This window comes from Montipora foliosa, chromosome 1 (assembly GCF_036669935.1).
Source record: "Montipora foliosa isolate CH-2021 chromosome 1, ASM3666993v2, whole genome shotgun sequence".
Taxonomy (NCBI): Eukaryota; Metazoa; Cnidaria; class Anthozoa; order Scleractinia; family Acroporidae; genus Montipora; species Montipora foliosa.
Genome location: NC_090869.1, coordinates 51,198,071 through 51,216,025, shown reverse-complemented (window position 1 = coordinate 51,216,025; position 17,955 = coordinate 51,198,071). Strand labels below are relative to the sequence as shown.

The 17,955-nt window shown below is 37.4% G+C and overlaps 1 protein-coding gene across 4 annotated transcripts in view; it reads right to left on the bottom strand.

Moving 5' to 3' along the window:
- Positions 1–1,521: 1,521 nt before the first annotated feature.
- Positions 1,522–17,955, bottom strand: part of LOC137978817 (adenosine receptor A3-like) — a 40,999-nt gene continuing 24,565 nt past the window's right edge. For 3 of the 4 annotated variants that reach the window (XM_068825905.1, XM_068825922.1, XM_068825913.1), the window contains exon 3: positions 1,522–3,936. In XM_068825905.1, coding sequence (XP_068682006.1) covers positions 2,617–3,729 — 1,113 coding nt within the window. In that variant the 5' untranslated portion in view covers positions 3,730–3,936 and the 3' untranslated portion in view covers positions 1,522–2,616. Of the gene's footprint in view, positions 3,937–12,107; positions 12,297–17,955 lie in introns of all 4 variants that reach the window. The other variant, XM_068825931.1, reaches the window with a different exon arrangement.

The window sequence follows — 17,955 nt, the reverse complement described above, 5'->3', positions numbered from 1 at the left end:
AGGCAAATTATTTCTTAACTTTCAGGCTGCCGAGACGCAACTTGTTTTGCCTGGCATACACTTTTCTCAACAGCAACGGTGAATTGGTTCCTTTCTGATTTTAAAGCAATCCATTTTTAAGTTTTATACTTATGGTATTCGATAACTGAAGAATAAAACTCAACAGCTATTACACCTTCGAAAATCTGCTTCAATAATTCTCCGGTTAAACATGAAACGTTAGTGATGTATTGGTGTATTTGTTAATTTAAACACAGGCAAATTATTTCTTAACTTTCAGGCTGCCGAGATGCAACTTGTTTTGCCTGGCATACACTTTTCTCAACAGCAACGGTGAATTGGTTCCTTTCTGATTTTAAAGCAATCCATTTTTAAGTTTTATACTTATGGTATTCGATAACTGAGGAATAAAACTCAACAGCTATTACACCTTCCAACATCTGCTTTCGTAATTCTCCGGTTAAACATGAAACGTTAGTGCTGTATTGGTGTATTTGTTAATTTAAACACAGGCAAATTATTTCTTAACTTTCAGGCTGCCGAGATGCAACTTGTTTTGCCTGGCATACACTTTTCTCAACAGCAACGGTGAATTGGTTTTTTCTGATTTTAAAGCAATCCATTTTTAAGTTTTATACTTATGGTATTCGATAACTGAGGAATAAAACTCAACAGCTATTACACCTTCCAACATCTGCATCCCTAATTCTCCGGTTAAACATGAAACGTTAGTGATGTATTGGTGTATTTGTTAATTTAAACACAGGCAAATTATTTCTTAACTTTCAGGCTGCCGAGACGCAACTTGTTTTGCCTGGCATACACTTTTCTCAACAGCAACGGTGAATTCAGTGAATTGGTTCTTTCTGATTTTAAAGCAAACCATTTTTAAGTTTTATACTTATGGAATTCGATAACTGAGGAACTGGGAAATTTAGAATGCCCAATTGTAGCTGTGTAAAATTTCATTTCGGGCTAATTGATTTCCCAGCATGTCACAGGGAGGCACATTCAATATTAATCACAGACTTATCAATTTCCTAGCTGCTATCATGATATCCTGATATCATGAAATTGAACCTAACAGCAATTATTTTACCTCAATGTATGTATACCGGGAAGGCTTCCAGCACCGAATTCCCCGACGTCAACATTGTTTACTGCCTCCATAACTCGTTTGAAAACATGAATACAGAAATCCATGACATTCAGACGAAGACTGCTCAATTAATCCCCCCACAGAGGCCAACCAAAGTTATTCCGTAAGCTTCGTCCGCGTTTTTACCAGAATTTCGGACGGCGAGTCTAATCTGCAGGTCGCAGGTCGCAGGTCACAGGTTAAAGGTCATTGTTTCACCAATACAGAAAGTATCCTAAACATTCTTAAAAGCTAACCTTAGGCCTAATTAGGCCTAAACAAAAGTTTTTAGGCCTAAGGTTAGCTTTTAAGAATGTTTAGGATATTTTCTGTATTGGTGAAACAATGACTGCAACCTGTGACCTGCGACCTGCAGATTAGACCCGCCGAATTTCGGAACGTGATCACCATTTTCCCGCAAAAAATTACCGACTTGAAGGCAACAAATCTCTCTTCGAAAGAGCTGAAAAAACTTTCCTTCGACAAATTGGCTAACATTTTACCCTGGATGCCAGAGGTCTTCTCGCTCACCAGCGGTGAGGAGCGTCGAAGTAGTGCTGGCGACCTGTACCATTTTTCCCCGGGTGAGAGAGTTAATCCATAAATCCTATAGAACGAAAAATGGTACCGTGTCCCAGCACTAACCGCCACTGTCGATACGCGCAAACGAACTGAAATAGATTTGTGTTCCCCACAAAATTCATCTCGCCCCTAAATATGGTTATTCAATAAAAAATTAACTACTTTTTTCTGCTTAACGTAAGTTCACAGTACAATCCGATCGATCCTGAATGCTTTAACACTTTTCTGAATACGAAACACCTTTTGTATTATGTTTTTAGCCTTTGTTGATGGATATCTACACCGTCAGGAGACGTCCAGCCGAGAATTCCTGAGTCGGTTTAAGCTCCTCATGTAACATTAATATTTAAAAAAAAAAAATGACTCCGTTTACTAAGAGATTATGCAAAACATAACTATAATTAATCTTTCTCAGGCAATAGCCCTTTGAAACGTCAAACGAAAGTTGAAGCAGTGAAGAATGAACCAAAGACACTAGATTTTGTTGGAACAATCAAATTCCAACTATCGAAACATGCAACTGATTTCTAGCAATTTAAATTTTTTAAAAAGATTCCTGCATCCTTTTTCCACAACTTGAGCATCATGTCGAATGCGAAATAAAGGTGTTAAACGTAATAAACTGTAACCGTGTAGTCTCATACTTCAGTTGGCATATATGACTGTTTAGATAGCTCAGTGTCTGTCTCAAGAATACTTTTACCCTTATAAATAGATGGTTTACTCTTACTTCGTGAAGTTAATCAAAACTGACCAGAGTCTGCATTTAGTTAGGTGCCTGTTTGGACACATCGTTATGGGTCCAAAGCTATGACAATTATGTCCTTACATTGGTCACTTGCAATCACCAAGGATGCGACATGCTGCAGGGTGACCTGAAATTCTTCACACACGTGTCAGCGAGATGTAATATTTGTTTGTGTCCGAGTAGACAAAGAAAAAACCTGAGATTGCATCAATCTCTTACCACCCCTCAAATTCCTTATCTCTTCGCGAAAGCGCCTGTTGACGAGAGAATAGATGATGGGATTCGTAGACGCGTTTGCAATCACAAAGACGACAGCCACATACAGAAGACTTCCGTAATACTGCTCTTGTGCGATTTCAGGCCAATTGGCGATTGCCAGTCTTAAAATGTTCAATGGAAGCATTGTTATTGCAAAGACCAAAACGATTGGTGTGAGAATTTTCTTGGCATTCTTGTTTTGTCTGTTTTGATGAAAGCGAACACCTCTCCGCTCATGTCCTTGTAGCATTCTCCCATTTTCCCTTGCCATGGCCTTATAAAACGCATCACTCTGTTTTATTGCCCGAGAAACCATGACGTATGTAAAGGATATGATGACAAGGGGAAAAATATAAGAGAGGAAAGTCAATAATCCGATGTAGATTTGAGCTAAGACAAGTGAAGGCCACACCGGGCCACACCATCTACCATTATTCACGAGTTCATAATATTTAACAACAAAGTACAACGGAAGAGAAAGTGTCAAAAAGGACCCCATCCACACGCATGCAGAAGTCAATTTAACTCTTTTCAGCGAAGCGTTTTTTACATTTTGAGCAAAGGTCTTAACCACGATTATATTTCGATATCGCTCAAAAGCAATGGCTGCAATGTGCCACACGGAGGACACGTAAAACATCTCTGGAATAGGGCTCAAGTAGAGGCAAGTAAACTCACCAAAAGGCCAATTGAAAGGAATCTTTCCTTTGATCGAAACAAGGGGAAATGTCAACAACAAAGTGCCTAAGTCTGCAAAGGCTAAATTTTGCACGTAGAAATCCAATGATTTTGCTTTCTTTGCCATGAATTTTCTTGTAATAATGATCACAAAAACGTTGCCAATAACTCCAATGAACGCAATGAACACTTCAAGGGTTAACTTTAAAATACCTGCCAACGGTACTTTTGTCTTGTCATAGTAGTGATGCGAATCGTTCCCAACAGAGACGTAAGTTTGTCCACAATGCGCTGCTGTGCAATTGTGAACGCTACCAAGTGACATACCGGCAAGTCTCTAGTTTTCAAGCTTGACAACGCAGCCGCACTATCTGTTTAATATGCCTCCAGTTAACTTTACGAGAGAATGTTGTTTTTCCTCTGTCATTTGATTTTCAGTTTAAAAGAAAGCTATGCATGTGCCTACTCTCTGTTTCTGCGAGGTGCTTCTTCTGTTTTGCGAGGTCTGTCGGGTAAAAGCACGGAATCGATGCTGAAATCGCAAAAAAAAAACTCCGAAAGACTTCTTTTTAAATGAAATGGCCGCAGCTGTATATGTGGATTTAGCGAGTTGTAGGTGGTACGTCTCAATAATGAAACAAGATGGTTGTTTTGTATTTATTGTTATTATTATTATTATTATTATTAATATTAATAATATTGTTATCTTTATTATTAATATCAATTAATTTCATTCTTGCCTGTTTGCTGGGCCAATTTAGACGCCAGATTTTTGACACGAGCAAACCATATCGCAAAATTGACGATAAAAAAACATTTACTTTATCAATAAAGAAGCCCTCGCCTGTAATGCCTCTTCATATTCCAACTACGAAATAAATAAATTGGTACAGGAAAAGAGAAGTCAATGTTGAGTGCTTTGATTACCATCTAAACTTCACAAAAATTAAATTAAATAATATAATAAATAAATAAATGCAACATGTCATGGATATGTAACTTTTCTGGAATATACTCCTTTTATCTTTCAAAAAAAAATTGTATCTATTTATTTCAAAAAAGAAAGCTCAGATGAAGGTTTACATAGTCAATTACCGATCACAATGAGAGGAATATTATTGTTCATGGTAAGAGATTAAGAGATTATGAAGGTAAGAGAAGTAATCCCTCATATTGGCCCTATTCCCACCGTAATCCCTCTTAGGTTATTTTTAGATGATATCAATTTTTCCGCGGATAATGTTACCGCGTTTCGTGGAGAAGAGAAAGTGCAGCAAATTCTGTACGATGTCATTCTCCGTTTTCAAAATTGAGTTTCATGGCCTGATCAAATTCATTGTCTACAAGATACAGGTTTCAAACATATATCTTTGGAATTGCTAATTTACAATGATACTAATTTGAAGAATTTCCAATCTATCAAACCGTGTTAAATAATTTTGACACATGCAGATATATTTAAATTGGTTGCATTGCGTTAATATTTGTCCATTTTAGTGCGCAACTTTCTCATTGTCTACAAAATTCTGTCGCTTACAAACTCGTTCCTTTCATGATACAGTTTGCAATCATATATCATGGAATTTTCCTGTCATGTGTGGTACTGTTTGAAAGCGTTAGCTGTCTAATTATGAATATTATAGAATTAAGTCACCATAGTTTAAGTCCGCTAAGAAAATCGAGAAAGCGTTGACCAAGTCAGGAATATGTTACTTGATGGCTCAGTGAAGGCTGCGATATTTCATTGCCTACAAAATTCTGTCGCCTATAAAATTCGTTCCTTTCGAGATAAAAGATGCAAAGATATATCATTCACGTGACTGTCGCTTACAATGAATGTCCAATGTACGAAACCGACTTTAATAATTTTGAAAAATGCAAGTATATCATGAACACGCGTGCTTTTTGGCAGCTTCACTGTCACCCGATTCCAGGGGTTCAAAAATTTTTATCGCACAGTCTGTGCAAGTTTTTCCACAGGCGCCCAAGCTCAGTGTGAGCATGGCGACAAAAATATAAGGATTTGTATGAGAATCCCGATAAAAAGCTTAAGAAGATAATTATATGAAAAAAATCTCAATTGAAAAGGAAGGAAGCTATCCACGATGGCAATAAGGTTAGGCTTTTTAATTGAGATTTTTTTCCAGCAGATAATTATATGAAAAAAATCTCAATTGAAAAGGAAGAAAACTATCCACGATGGCAATAAGGTTAGGCTTTTTAATTGAGATTTTTTTCCAGCATATAATTATCTTCTTAAGGTAATTCCTTAGTATTGCATTGCGCATCCCTACTGCGCACGATTTTCGCGTCATTAGCGCGCGCCCATGAGCACGTGCGCATACAAAATGTAAGAGATTTCCCTCAAAGTAACCCCGATAGCGAAATAAATGCTCCTTTTTTCTCAAACGAGCACGGTGACCCCCAATTTTTTTTCAAGTATTTGCTAAGAACAATCTAATAAAGAACATATTTGAAGAAGAAAAAAAGTTTGATAGTAGAACATGAATTTTTTTGGAAAACAGTTCCGTACTGGGTGTATTTTGGCCAAGGCGTGGACTTCAAGCTAACCACGGAACTGTCCCAAAGAGTGCACTATTACCACAACCAGGCAATCAAAAACGGCGTAAATGAAGCAATACTGCTTATGTGAATAAAAGAAGCTTTATTTTCTAAATAAAATGTTGTATCTTTCAAGTAACCAAGACTTAATTCTGTATGAAGGTGGTTCGAATTTTTAACGCGCAACCAGTAAAAATACACCATTTTAAGAGCCTGCTGACGCGTAAACGAGCACGGTGACCCAATTTTTTTTATTGCATTTTTTTAATGTTCATGTCATGAATGTTAATTATGCCAAGTTTGCAAAAAAGTTTGATAGCAGAACAATTTCAAGGGAATTACCTTAAGCTTTTTATCGGGATTCTCATACAAATCCTTATGTTTTTGTCGGCCATGCTCACACTGAACATGGGGTGCCTGTGGTTTTTCTTTCATGTTTGGTACTGCTGTAAAGATATATCTGTCTATTTTATGAATATCTAAGAATTAAGTCGTCATATTTTAATCCCGCGAAAAAAAAATCAAGAACGCGTGAACCAAGTCCGCGATATATTACTTGTTGACTGTAGTCTGGGAATTGCCAATGTTTACAAAATTCTTTCGCTTATAAAACTCGATCCTATCAAGATACAGGTTTCAAACGGTAGTGTTGAAAACGAAGAACCCGAAAACGAAGACCGAAGACCTCGAAAACGAAGACCCACTCGGAAGAACGTACAATTAAGGTTAATTCAAATGTAATCGAGATCCCGGCAAATACACCAAAAATCAAGTTTGCGATTATATGGAAAAATCTCAGCTCGGTTAGCCGAGAACCCGACATTACGATGCCGGAATCCCGCCTAACCGGGTCTGAGATTTTTCCATGTAATCGCGTTCAGGACAGCCCGGTTAGCCGGACAAGCGATTTCTAACCACATTACTCCACTTTAGTCTGTTTAGTGCAAAATGGCCGGGAGGTACAAAACACAGGTCACAGGTCACAAGTCATGGCTTTACATATACAGAAAGTATCCTAAACATTCATAAAAGCCTTAGGCCTAAAAACTTTTCTTTAGGCCTTTATTAGGCCTAAAATTAGCTTTTATGAATGTTTAGGATACGTTTCTTTAGGCCTAATTAGGCTTAAGGTAAGCTTTTATGAAGGTTTAGGATACTTTCTGTATTGCTAACGCAATGACCTGTGACCTGTGTTTTGCAAAGGCCGCAAAATGGCCCACGGAAGAGTCGTTTTTTATGTTTAAGTAAAAGCTTCTTTAAATTGTAGAATGGTGTATTTTAATAACAATTTAGCGAGACAAACTTCCCTCCACTTCTTCTTCTTCTTCTTCTTCTTGTCATCTTTTTTCACACGACATATTCTAAATTCAGTCAGTATAAAAGGGAGACTCCGGACCGGTTATAAAATGCGGACTGAATAGAAAACACTGTGAAAAAGGCACAGAGCAACGAAATAGCGATTGGCTGACGACATGATTTGAAATCCGACATGAGAATGGTGGAAGAAATGTTTCGCGCCATAATTATCAACCATAGCGTTAAACTGGATATCTTTTGGTTTCTCAAGACGACGATCAATAGCTCACTGAAGGTTATAGATGAAATTGCAAAACGTTTGTATATGTTGTATTTATCAGAGATAAGACACGAAAGTAATTTATGAAATCCTTCGCGGTTCACCAGCTTTATGTTTAGAAATCGAGAAATTTGAAGGACTTCAGTGGGAGATGCTGATTTCGTTTCCTTTTCCTTTTTAAATTCGTGGAGTAAAGTACAATTTTGAGATAAAATATCTACTCTTACTCTCTCTAGCCCAGTCGATGTTGTAATTGAGCATTTGTGTGCACGTTACAATATTTTAACACGGAATAAGAGTACTCAAGGGCTTTTTTTAAATCTGTATCTGGGCCAGTACAAACCTAGTTTTGTTCTATTCTCTGTTTTTGAAGACTCAGTCCTTGTTTCACACGAAGTCCGCAGTCCGCGTTTTATACCCGGTCCGCAGTCAACCTTTTATTTATTTGGACCGAATTTGCAATATGTCGTGTGAAAAAAGATGACAACAACAAGAAGAAGTGGAGGAAAGTTTGTCTCGCTAAATTGTTATTAAAATTCACCATTGTACAATTTAAAGAAGCCTTATGGTTTGCTATCTTATTGATCCTTTATTTAAACATAAAAAAACGACTATTTCGTGGGCCATTTTGCTCTAAAGTGGAGTAATGTGGTTAGAAATCGCTTGTCCGGCTAACCGGGCTGTCCCGGTGAACGCGATTACCTGGAAAAATCTCAGACCCGGTTACCGGGATTCCGGCATCGTAATGCCGGGCTCTCGGCTAATCGAGCTGAGACTTTTCCATGTAATCGCAAACTCGATGAGAATACCGGATCTCGCAGGACATCTAAAAATGACTCAAGCGGGATTAGGATGGGAATAGGGCCAATATGAGGGATTACTTCTCTTACCTTTATAATCTCTAATAACTTGTTCATGGTTAACTCTTTTAAAATTTACAAGGATTGGAAATAATCTCTGAGTTTTCGTTTATAGTTTGAAAGATTGAGAGAACTGCGTAATAAGTGAGGACTATCATTGCAAATTCGGAGACCCTTATTCTTGTTTCCAGAATCCCTCCTACCCCGCCCTGAAAATGGGCGTAGAACCCCGGGAAAAGAGGAATCTATATTACTTGCAGGCGAACGCTTGGAATGGCGCCATTCCCCCCCCCCCCCCCAAAAAAAAAAAAAAAAATTGGGGGAAAACCATATTTGGAAAAAAGATTCGTTGTTTGGGTATAGTTTATTCGGAGTGCTTTTATATTGGAAACATGGCGGACAACGTAAAATGCTATTATGATCCAAGTTTCTAGAGGCAATTGATTTCGCGTTTGAGAACTACCACTTTAACTTCGTCCCGCAACAACTGCAAGCTGCAAGCTTGACGTCTCCGTCAAAAACCAACATTTTGACTTGATTTACTTTCATTGTTAATTTCAGTTTACAGTGTCCCCAATTAGCGCTCCAGCGCTAGAACGACTAGACACTTAAATAAAGTTTCTCTCCTTTCCTTTCCTATTCATGTAGTCGTCACCGGTAATGATGTTTTTGTTAAAGCAGCAACCGGATGTGGCAAGTCTTTTCCCTACATTGTTGTTCCTTTTGTGATTTTATTCAATCCGAGTCCTATGTTAATTGTGAATAAGTCTGTCTTATCGGAGTCCTTATCGTGGAAGATCAGACGGATGACATACGAGAGTATGGAATTCGTGCTTGAAACCCAACTGAAAAGCTGCATGATGATGGCGCAGAAAAATACCAAATTTTTGCTCTCCCGCCGATAGTCTTTATGAAGAACCCGTGGGAGAGCAGCTGCTGAAATTGCATTAAAATATCGTATGCTGTTGACTAGGCTCACTGTGTGTTACAGTGGAAGTATAAAACTCACAAAAAATATACTGTAGGTCGTGAGTGTGAATCGCTCAACAGCGACTAATAAATCTCCTGATGGAAATCTTTATTGTTCATTACTAGCTTCTTTCACTCTGGTTATATGATAATCGCACTGATTCAATGAACATCTATCTGAGTTTCACAGTAATTATTGAAACCATGATTGCCTTAGGAGTTTAGACCTACCATTTTTGTTCTAGATCGGGGACAAATTGTTTGGATACCCAATGTCAAATAGCTAATTAGATTTAAAAAAAAAAAATGTCGCAAATACTCTTTTTCTTTGGCCATCTCAGTTTTATGAGGAATACTACACAAACAGCGGTGACAAACAGAGTAATTTAGAGTAATTTTTAGAAAGAGTGATTTAGATTGATTTTTAGAGTAATTAGGGTGGAGTAATTTACTCAGAGTAATTTTTCAAAGCACTCGTCGCATTAAATCTTTCTTTCCTTACAAGGATATGCCAAATGGCTAAGGTTGTGTATAGAGCTGCCTGTGAGAACTGCAATGATTTTATATCGAAAAAAACTAAAAGAGTATTGTTACTTACTTGTTAATTGCTAATAAGATAGTGTTCCTGTATATTTAAATTCAAATTTTGTATTAACCGTCACTTCTGAAGATGTATGCAGAAGCATACGAAACGTCAAGTAAAAGATAATTTCAAAGGATGCGTTTATATATGTTTGTGTATTATTCCTGATAAAGTAAGAAAAAAAAAATCAAATGAAATTGAATTACAACCTGTACTATTTGTTTCTTTTCATATGAGTTTGTGCTGATAACGCTAATGTTCCTTATTTTATACATACAGATATGCACAGTCAAACATCGATTATCCGGACGTTAATCGTCATGATCTTTTTTCTGGTCAAAATTTGTTCGTGAATCATGATATTATTAATAAGGATGAAAATGATTTTCCTTCTAGTAAATCCTTGAAAAATGCTACTTTTAAAAAAGCATTTTCCCTCTGAAACTCGTTGTTAGAGATAAATTACTGTAGACAATAAATTCTGGCTACACGCTGTTTTGTTGCTTACTGAAATCCTATGCTATATTTACTAGTTCAGCGTTCGCACAGCTGTATTACGATCTTCTCTCAGTCGTCAATAATTTATTCGGCAATATACTTTTCCAACATCACTGGTCACGACAAGGCATAATTTCGATGTTATTTTCCTGATACCACAAATCGCACAGCAATTTTCATTTACGATTCTTTATCGGAGTTTCCATGTTTCCTTTATTTACATCTCCACTCTGGTATTTAAGGTGGCTGAAACCAGTTTCACCACTTTTAGAGACCTTCTTATTAGATGGGTTATAACTACTATACTGTATCACGTAACAGCAATGTTATGGTACCATATGAAACACCAATTATTGCTTAACAAAATGCGCTCACAATTTTGACGTAATAGGTTACCATGGCAACATGAAAGCTCTCCAAAAACACCCTATATTTCGTCTTTACTTGCTTATATCTTAATAATGAACTCGGTGACCCCCATTTTTTATTGTAAAATAGTACTTAGCAATTTGAGATAGGACTATCTGCAAAGTTAAAAATAATTCTTGGGAGCCAATTGAGAGCTACCTTAAATTTTCGAAAAATTAAGGTAGCTCTGAATTGGCTCCCAAGAATTTTTTTAAACTTTGCTGATAGCTCTATCTCAAATTGCTAATTACTATTTTAAAATATTAAAATGGGGGTCACCGATTTCAATTTTAAGATATAAGCAAGTAAAGACGAAATATAGGGTGTTTTTGAAGAGCTTTCTTGTTGCCATGGTAACCTATTACGTCAAAATAGTGAGCGCATTTTGTTAAGTAATAATTGGTGTTTGATATGGTACCATAACATTTCTTTTACGTGATGCAGTTTTGTAGTGACAACCCTTCTAATTAAAAGGTCCTTAAAAGTAGTGAAACTGGTTCCAGCCACCTTAATGCAATATGTTTGGCTCATTCCGAGCATGCGCCTGCAAGTAATACAGGATTCTTTTTTTTCTCGCCTGGGTTCCAGGCCTATTTTCAGGGTGGGGTAAGAGGAAGTCCAGGAACAGTACTAGGACTTTTGCATGTGAATTAAGGAAAACGAAGCAAGAGACTTAATGCCTATAAATATTGAGTATATTTAGAATGTTTAATGTGCAAAATAGATCTAGAGGGTAGGGATTTGTCGAAGCCCAAACGATAGAACAGTATTGTAGCAAGAGAAAATGAGGGGACAGAGAGGGAGGCTCCCAGTCCAGCCCTTGGGATATGTCATGTCCACGAAAGTTATTTTTAGACGAGCGGAAGTCTTCCGAGACGTCCGCATGCAGGCCAACCTCGGTCCGATGTAGGAAAGAAAATAAATATTCATCAGCCTTCCAAGTGCGCCGCCATTTTCTCTTTTCACTAAGAACCTGAGGGCGAGGCAAGACTGCATGCGGACGTCTCGGAAGACAGACTTCTGCTAGAACAAAGACTTCTGCTCGTCTAAAAATAACTTTCGTGGACATAACATATCCCTGCCAACGCCCTGAGCCTCCCTCTCTGTCTCCTCATTTTCTCTTGATTGTAGGTAGTGGAGTATTGTTTTTTGGGAGTAAAATATTGACTGCCTGGTTGTATTCGAACGAGGTGTCAGATCATTCAATCCCAATGCCTAAATTTTTGTCTAACGAAATAAAAACTTACCTTGAAAATGAAATCATTGGTGATGAATTGTCCAAAGTTGTAGTAAGAAGTTCTGAAAAAAGCTTTTTCCTCTCTTAGCCTAAAATTGTCTGATTTATTATACGGAAGGGAGAGTTTTCCCCGGAACTAAAACACCAGTAGAATCAATACGATCACTACATCCGCCTGTAATGCCTCTTCATATTCCAACTACGAAATAAATAAATTGGTACAGGAAAAGAGAAGTCAATGTTGAGTGCTTTGATTACCATCTAAACTTCACAAAAATTAAATTAAATAATATAATAAATAAATAAATGCAACATGTCATGGATATGTAACTTTTCTGGAATATACTCCTTTTATCTTTCAAAAAAAAATTGTATCTATTTATTTCAAAAAAGAAAGCTCAGATGAAGGTTTACATAGTCAATTACCGATCACAATGAGAGGAATATTATTGTTCATGGTAAGAGATTAAGAGATTATGAAGGTAAGAGAAGTAATCCCTCATATTGGCCCTATTCCCACCGTAATCCCTCTTAGGTTATTTTTAGATGATATCAATTTTTCCGCGGATAATGTTACCGCGTTTCGTGGAGAAGAGAAAGTGCAGCAAATTCTGTACGATGTCATTCTCCGTTTTCAAAATTGAGTTTCATGGCCTGATCAAATTCATTGTCTACAAGATACAGGTTTCAAACATATATCTTTGGAATTGCTAATTTACAATGATACTAATTTGAAGAATTTCCAATCTATCAAACCGTGTTAAATAATTTTGACACATGCAGATATATTTAAATTGGTTGCATTGCGTTAATATTTGTCCATTTTAGTGCGCAACTTTCTCATTGTCTACAAAATTCTGTCGCTTACAAACTCGTTCCTTTCATGATACAGTTTGCAATCATATATCATGGAATTTTCCTGTCATGTGTGGTACTGTTTGAAAGCGTTAGCTGTCTAATTATGAATATTATAGAATTAAGTCACCATAGTTTAAGTCCGCTAAGAAAATCGAGAAAGCGTTGACCAAGTCAGGAATATGTTACTTGATGGCTCAGTGAAGGCTGCGATATTTCATTGCCTACAAAATTCTGTCGCCTATAAAATTCGTTCCTTTCGAGATAAAAGATGCAAAGATATATCATTCACGTGACTGTCGCTTACAATGAATGTCCAATGTACGAAACCGACTTTAATAATTTTGAAAAATGCAAGTATATCATGAACACGCGTGCTTTTTGGCAGCTTCACTGTCACCCGATTCCAGGGGTTCAAAAATTTTTATCGCACAGTCTGTGCAAGTTTTTCCACAGGCGCCCAAGCTCAGTGTGAGCATGGCGACAAAAATATAAGGATTTGTATGAGAATCCCGATAAAAAGCTTAAGAAGATAATTATATGAAAAAAATCTCAATTGAAAAGGAAGGAAGCTATCCACGATGGCAATAAGGTTAGGCTTTTTAATTGAGATTTTTTTCCAGCAGATAATTATATGAAAAAAATCTCAATTGAAAAGGAAGAAAACTATCCACGATGGCAATAAGGTTAGGCTTTTTAATTGAGATTTTTTTCCAGCATATAATTATCTTCTTAAGGTAATTCCTTAGTATTGCATTGCGCATCCCTACTGCGCACGATTTTCGCGTCATTAGCGCGCGCCCATGAGCACGTGCGCATACAAAATGTAAGAGATTTCCCTCAAAGTAACCCCGATAGCGAAATAAATGCTCCTTTTTTCTCAAACGAGCACGGTGACCCCCAATTTTTTTTCAAGTATTTGCTAAGAACAATCTAATAAAGAACATATTTGAAGAAGAAAAAAAGTTTGATAGTAGAACATGAATTTTTTTGGAAAACAGTTCCGTACTGGGTGTATTTTGGCCAAGGCGTGGACTTCAAGCTAACCACGGAACTGTCCCAAAGAGTGCACTATTACCACAACCAGGCAATCAAAAACGGCGTAAATGAAGCAATACTGCTTATGTGAATAAAGAAGCTTTATTTTCTAAATAAAATGTTGTATCTTTCAAGTAACCAAGACTTAATTCTGTATGAAGGTGGTTCGAATTTTTAACGCGCAACCAGTAAAAATACACCATTTTAAGAGCCTGCTGACGCGTAAACGAGCACGGTGACCCAATTTTTTTTATTGCATTTTTTTAATGTTCATGTCATGAATGTTAATTATGCCAAGTTTGCAAAAAAGTTTGATAGCAGAACAATTTCAAGGGAATTACCTTAAGCTTTTTATCGGGATTCTCATACAAATCCTTATGTTTTTGTCGGCCATGCTCACACTGAACATGGGGTGCCTGTGGTTTTTCTTTCATGTTTGGTACTGCTGTAAAGATATATCTGTCTATTTTATGAATATCTAAGAATTAAGTCGTCATATTTTAATCCCGCGAAAAAAAAATCAAGAACGCGTGAACCAAGTCCGCGATATATTACTTGTTGACTGTAGTCTGGGAATTGCCAATGTTTACAAAATTCTTTCGCTTATAAAACTCGATCCTATCAAGATACAGGTTTCAAACGGTAGTGTTGAAAACGAAGAACCCGAAAACGAAGACCGAAGACCTCGAAAACGAAGACCCACTCGGAAGAACGTACAATTAAGGTTAATTCAAATGTAATCGAGATCCCGGCAAATACACCAAAAATCAAGTTTGCGATTATATGGAAAAATCTCAGCTCGGTTAGCCGAGAACCCGACATTACGATGCCGGAATCCCGCCTAACCGGGTCTGAGATTTTTCCATGTAATCGCGTTCAGGACAGCCCGGTTAGCCGGACAAGCGATTTCTAACCACATTACTCCACTTTAGTCTGTTTAGTGCAAAATGGCCGGGAGGTACAAACACAGGTCACAGGTCACAAGTCATGGCTTTACATATACAGAAAGTATCCTAAACATTCATAAAAGCCTTAGGCCTAAAAACTTTTCTTTAGGCCTTTATTAGGCCTAAAATTAGCTTTTATGAATGTTTAGGATACGTTTCTTTAGGCCTAATTAGGCTTAAGGTAAGCTTTTATGAAGGTTTAGGATACTTTCTGTATTGCTAACGCAATGACCTGTGACCTGTGTTTTGCAAAGGCCGCAAAATGGCCCACGGAAGAGTCGTTTTTTATGTTTAAGTAAAAGCTTCTTTAAATTGTAGAATGGTGTATTTTAATAACAATTTAGCGAGACAAACTTCCCTCCACTTCTTCTTCTTCTTCTTCTTCTTGTCATCTTTTTTCACACGACATATTCTAAATTCAGTCAGTATAAAAGGGAGACTCCGGACCGGTTATAAAATGCGGACTGAATAGAAAACACTGTGAAAAAGGCACAGAGCAACGAAATAGCGATTGGCTGACGACATGATTTGAAATCCGACATGAGAATGGTGGAAGAAATGTTTCGCGCCATAATTATCAACCATAGCGTTAAACTGGATATCTTTTGGTTTCTCAAGACGACGATCAATAGCTCACTGAAGGTTATAGATGAAATTGCAAAACGTTTGTATATGTTGTATTTATCAGAGATAAGACACGAAAGTAATTTATGAAATCCTTCGCGGTTCACCAGCTTTATGTTTAGAAATCGAGAAATTTGAAGGACTTCAGTGGGAGATGCTGATTTCGTTTCCTTTTCCTTTTTAAATTCGTGGAGTAAAGTACAATTTTGAGATAAAATATCTACTCTTACTCTCTCTAGCCCAGTCGATGTTGTAATTGAGCATTTGTGTGCACGTTACAATATTTTAACACGGAATAAGAGTACTCAAGGGCTTTTTTTAAATCTGTATCTGGGCCAGTACAAACCTAGTTTTGTTCTATTCTCTGTTTTTGAAGACTCAGTCCTTGTTTCACACGAAGTCCGCAGTCCGCGTTTTATACCCGGTCCGCAGTCAACCTTTTATTTATTTGGACCGAATTTGCAATATGTCGTGTGAAAAAAGATGACAACAACAAGAAGAAGTGGAGGAAAGTTTGTCTCGCTAAATTGTTATTAAAATTCACCATTGTACAATTTAAAGAAGCCTTATGGTTTGCTATCTTATTGATCCTTTATTTAAACATAAAAAAACGACTATTTCGTGGGCCATTTTGCTCTAAAGTGGAGTAATGTGGTTAGAAATCGCTTGTCCGGCTAACCGGGCTGTCCCGGTGAACGCGATTACCTGGAAAAATCTCAGACCCGGTTACCGGGATTCCGGCATCGTAATGCCGGGCTCTCGGCTAATCGAGCTGAGACTTTTCCATGTAATCGCAAACTCGATGAGAATACCGGATCTCGCAGGACATCTAAAAATGACTCAAGCGGGATTAGGATGGGAATAGGGCCAATATGAGGGATTACTTCTCTTACCTTTATAATCTCTAATAACTTGTTCATGGTTAACTCTTTTTAAAATTTACAAGGATTGGAAATAATCTCTGAGTTTTCGTTTATAGTTTGAAAGATTGAGAGAACTGCGTAATAAGTGAGGACTATCATTGCAAATTCGGAGACCCTTATTCTTGTTTCCAGAATCCCTCCTACCCCGCCCTGAAAATGGGCGTAGAACCCCGGGAAAAGAGGAATCTATATTACTTGCAGGCGAACGCTTGGAATGGCGCAATGCCCCCCCCCCCCCCCCCCCCAAAAAAAAAAAAAAAAATTGGGGGAAAACCATATTTGGAAAAAAGATTCGTTGTTTGGGTATAGTTTATTCGGAGTGCTTTTATATTGGAAACATGGCGGACAACGTAAAATGCTATTATGATCCAAGTTTCTAGAGGCAATTGATTTCGCGTTTGAGAACTACCACTTTAACTTCGTCCCGCAACAACTGCAAGCTGCAAGCTTGACGTCTCCGTCAAAAACCAACATTTTGACTTGATTTACTTTCATTGTTAATTTCAGTTTACAGTGTCCCCAATTAGCGCTCCAGCGCTAGAACGACTAGACACTTAAATAAAGTTTCTCTCCTTTCCTTTCCTATTCATGTAGTCGTCACCGGTAATGATGTTTTTGTTAAAGCAGCAACCGGATGTGGCAAGTCTTTTCCCTACATTGTTGTTCCTTTTGTGATTTTATTCAATCCGAGTCCTATGTTAATTGTGAATAAGTCTGTCTTATCGGAGTCCTTATCGTGGAAGATCAGACGGATGACATACGAGAGTATGGAATTCGTGCTTGAAACCCAACTGAAAAGCTGCATGATGATGGCGCAGAAAAATACCAAATTTTTGCTCTCCCGCCGATAGTCTTTATGAAGAACCCGTGGGAGAGCAGCTGCTGAAATTGCATTAAAATATCGTATGCTGTTGACTAGGCTCACTGTGTGTTACAGTGGAAGTATAAAACTCACAAAAAATATACTGTAGGTCGTGAGTGTGAATCGCTCAACAGCGACTAATAAATCTCCTGATGGAAATCTTTATTGTTCATTACTAGCTTCTTTCACTCTGGTTATATGATAATCGCACTGATTCAATGAACATCTATCTGAGTTTCACAGTAATTATTGAAACCATGATTGCCTTAGGAGTTTAGACCTACCATTTTTGTTCTAGATCGGGGACAAATTGTTTGGATACCCAATGTCAAATAGCTAATTAGATTTAAAAAAAAAAAATGTCGCAAATACTCTTTTTCTTTGGCCATCTCAGTTTTATGAGGAATACTACACAAACAGCGGTGACAAACAGAGTAATTTAGAGTAATTTTTAGAAAGAGTGATTTAGATTGATTTTTAGAGTAATTAGGGTGGAGTAATTTACTCAGAGTAATTTTTCAAAGCACTCGTCGCATTAAATCTTTCTTTCCTTACAAGGATATGCCAAATGGCTAAGGTTGTGTATAGAGCTGCCTGTGAGAACTGCAA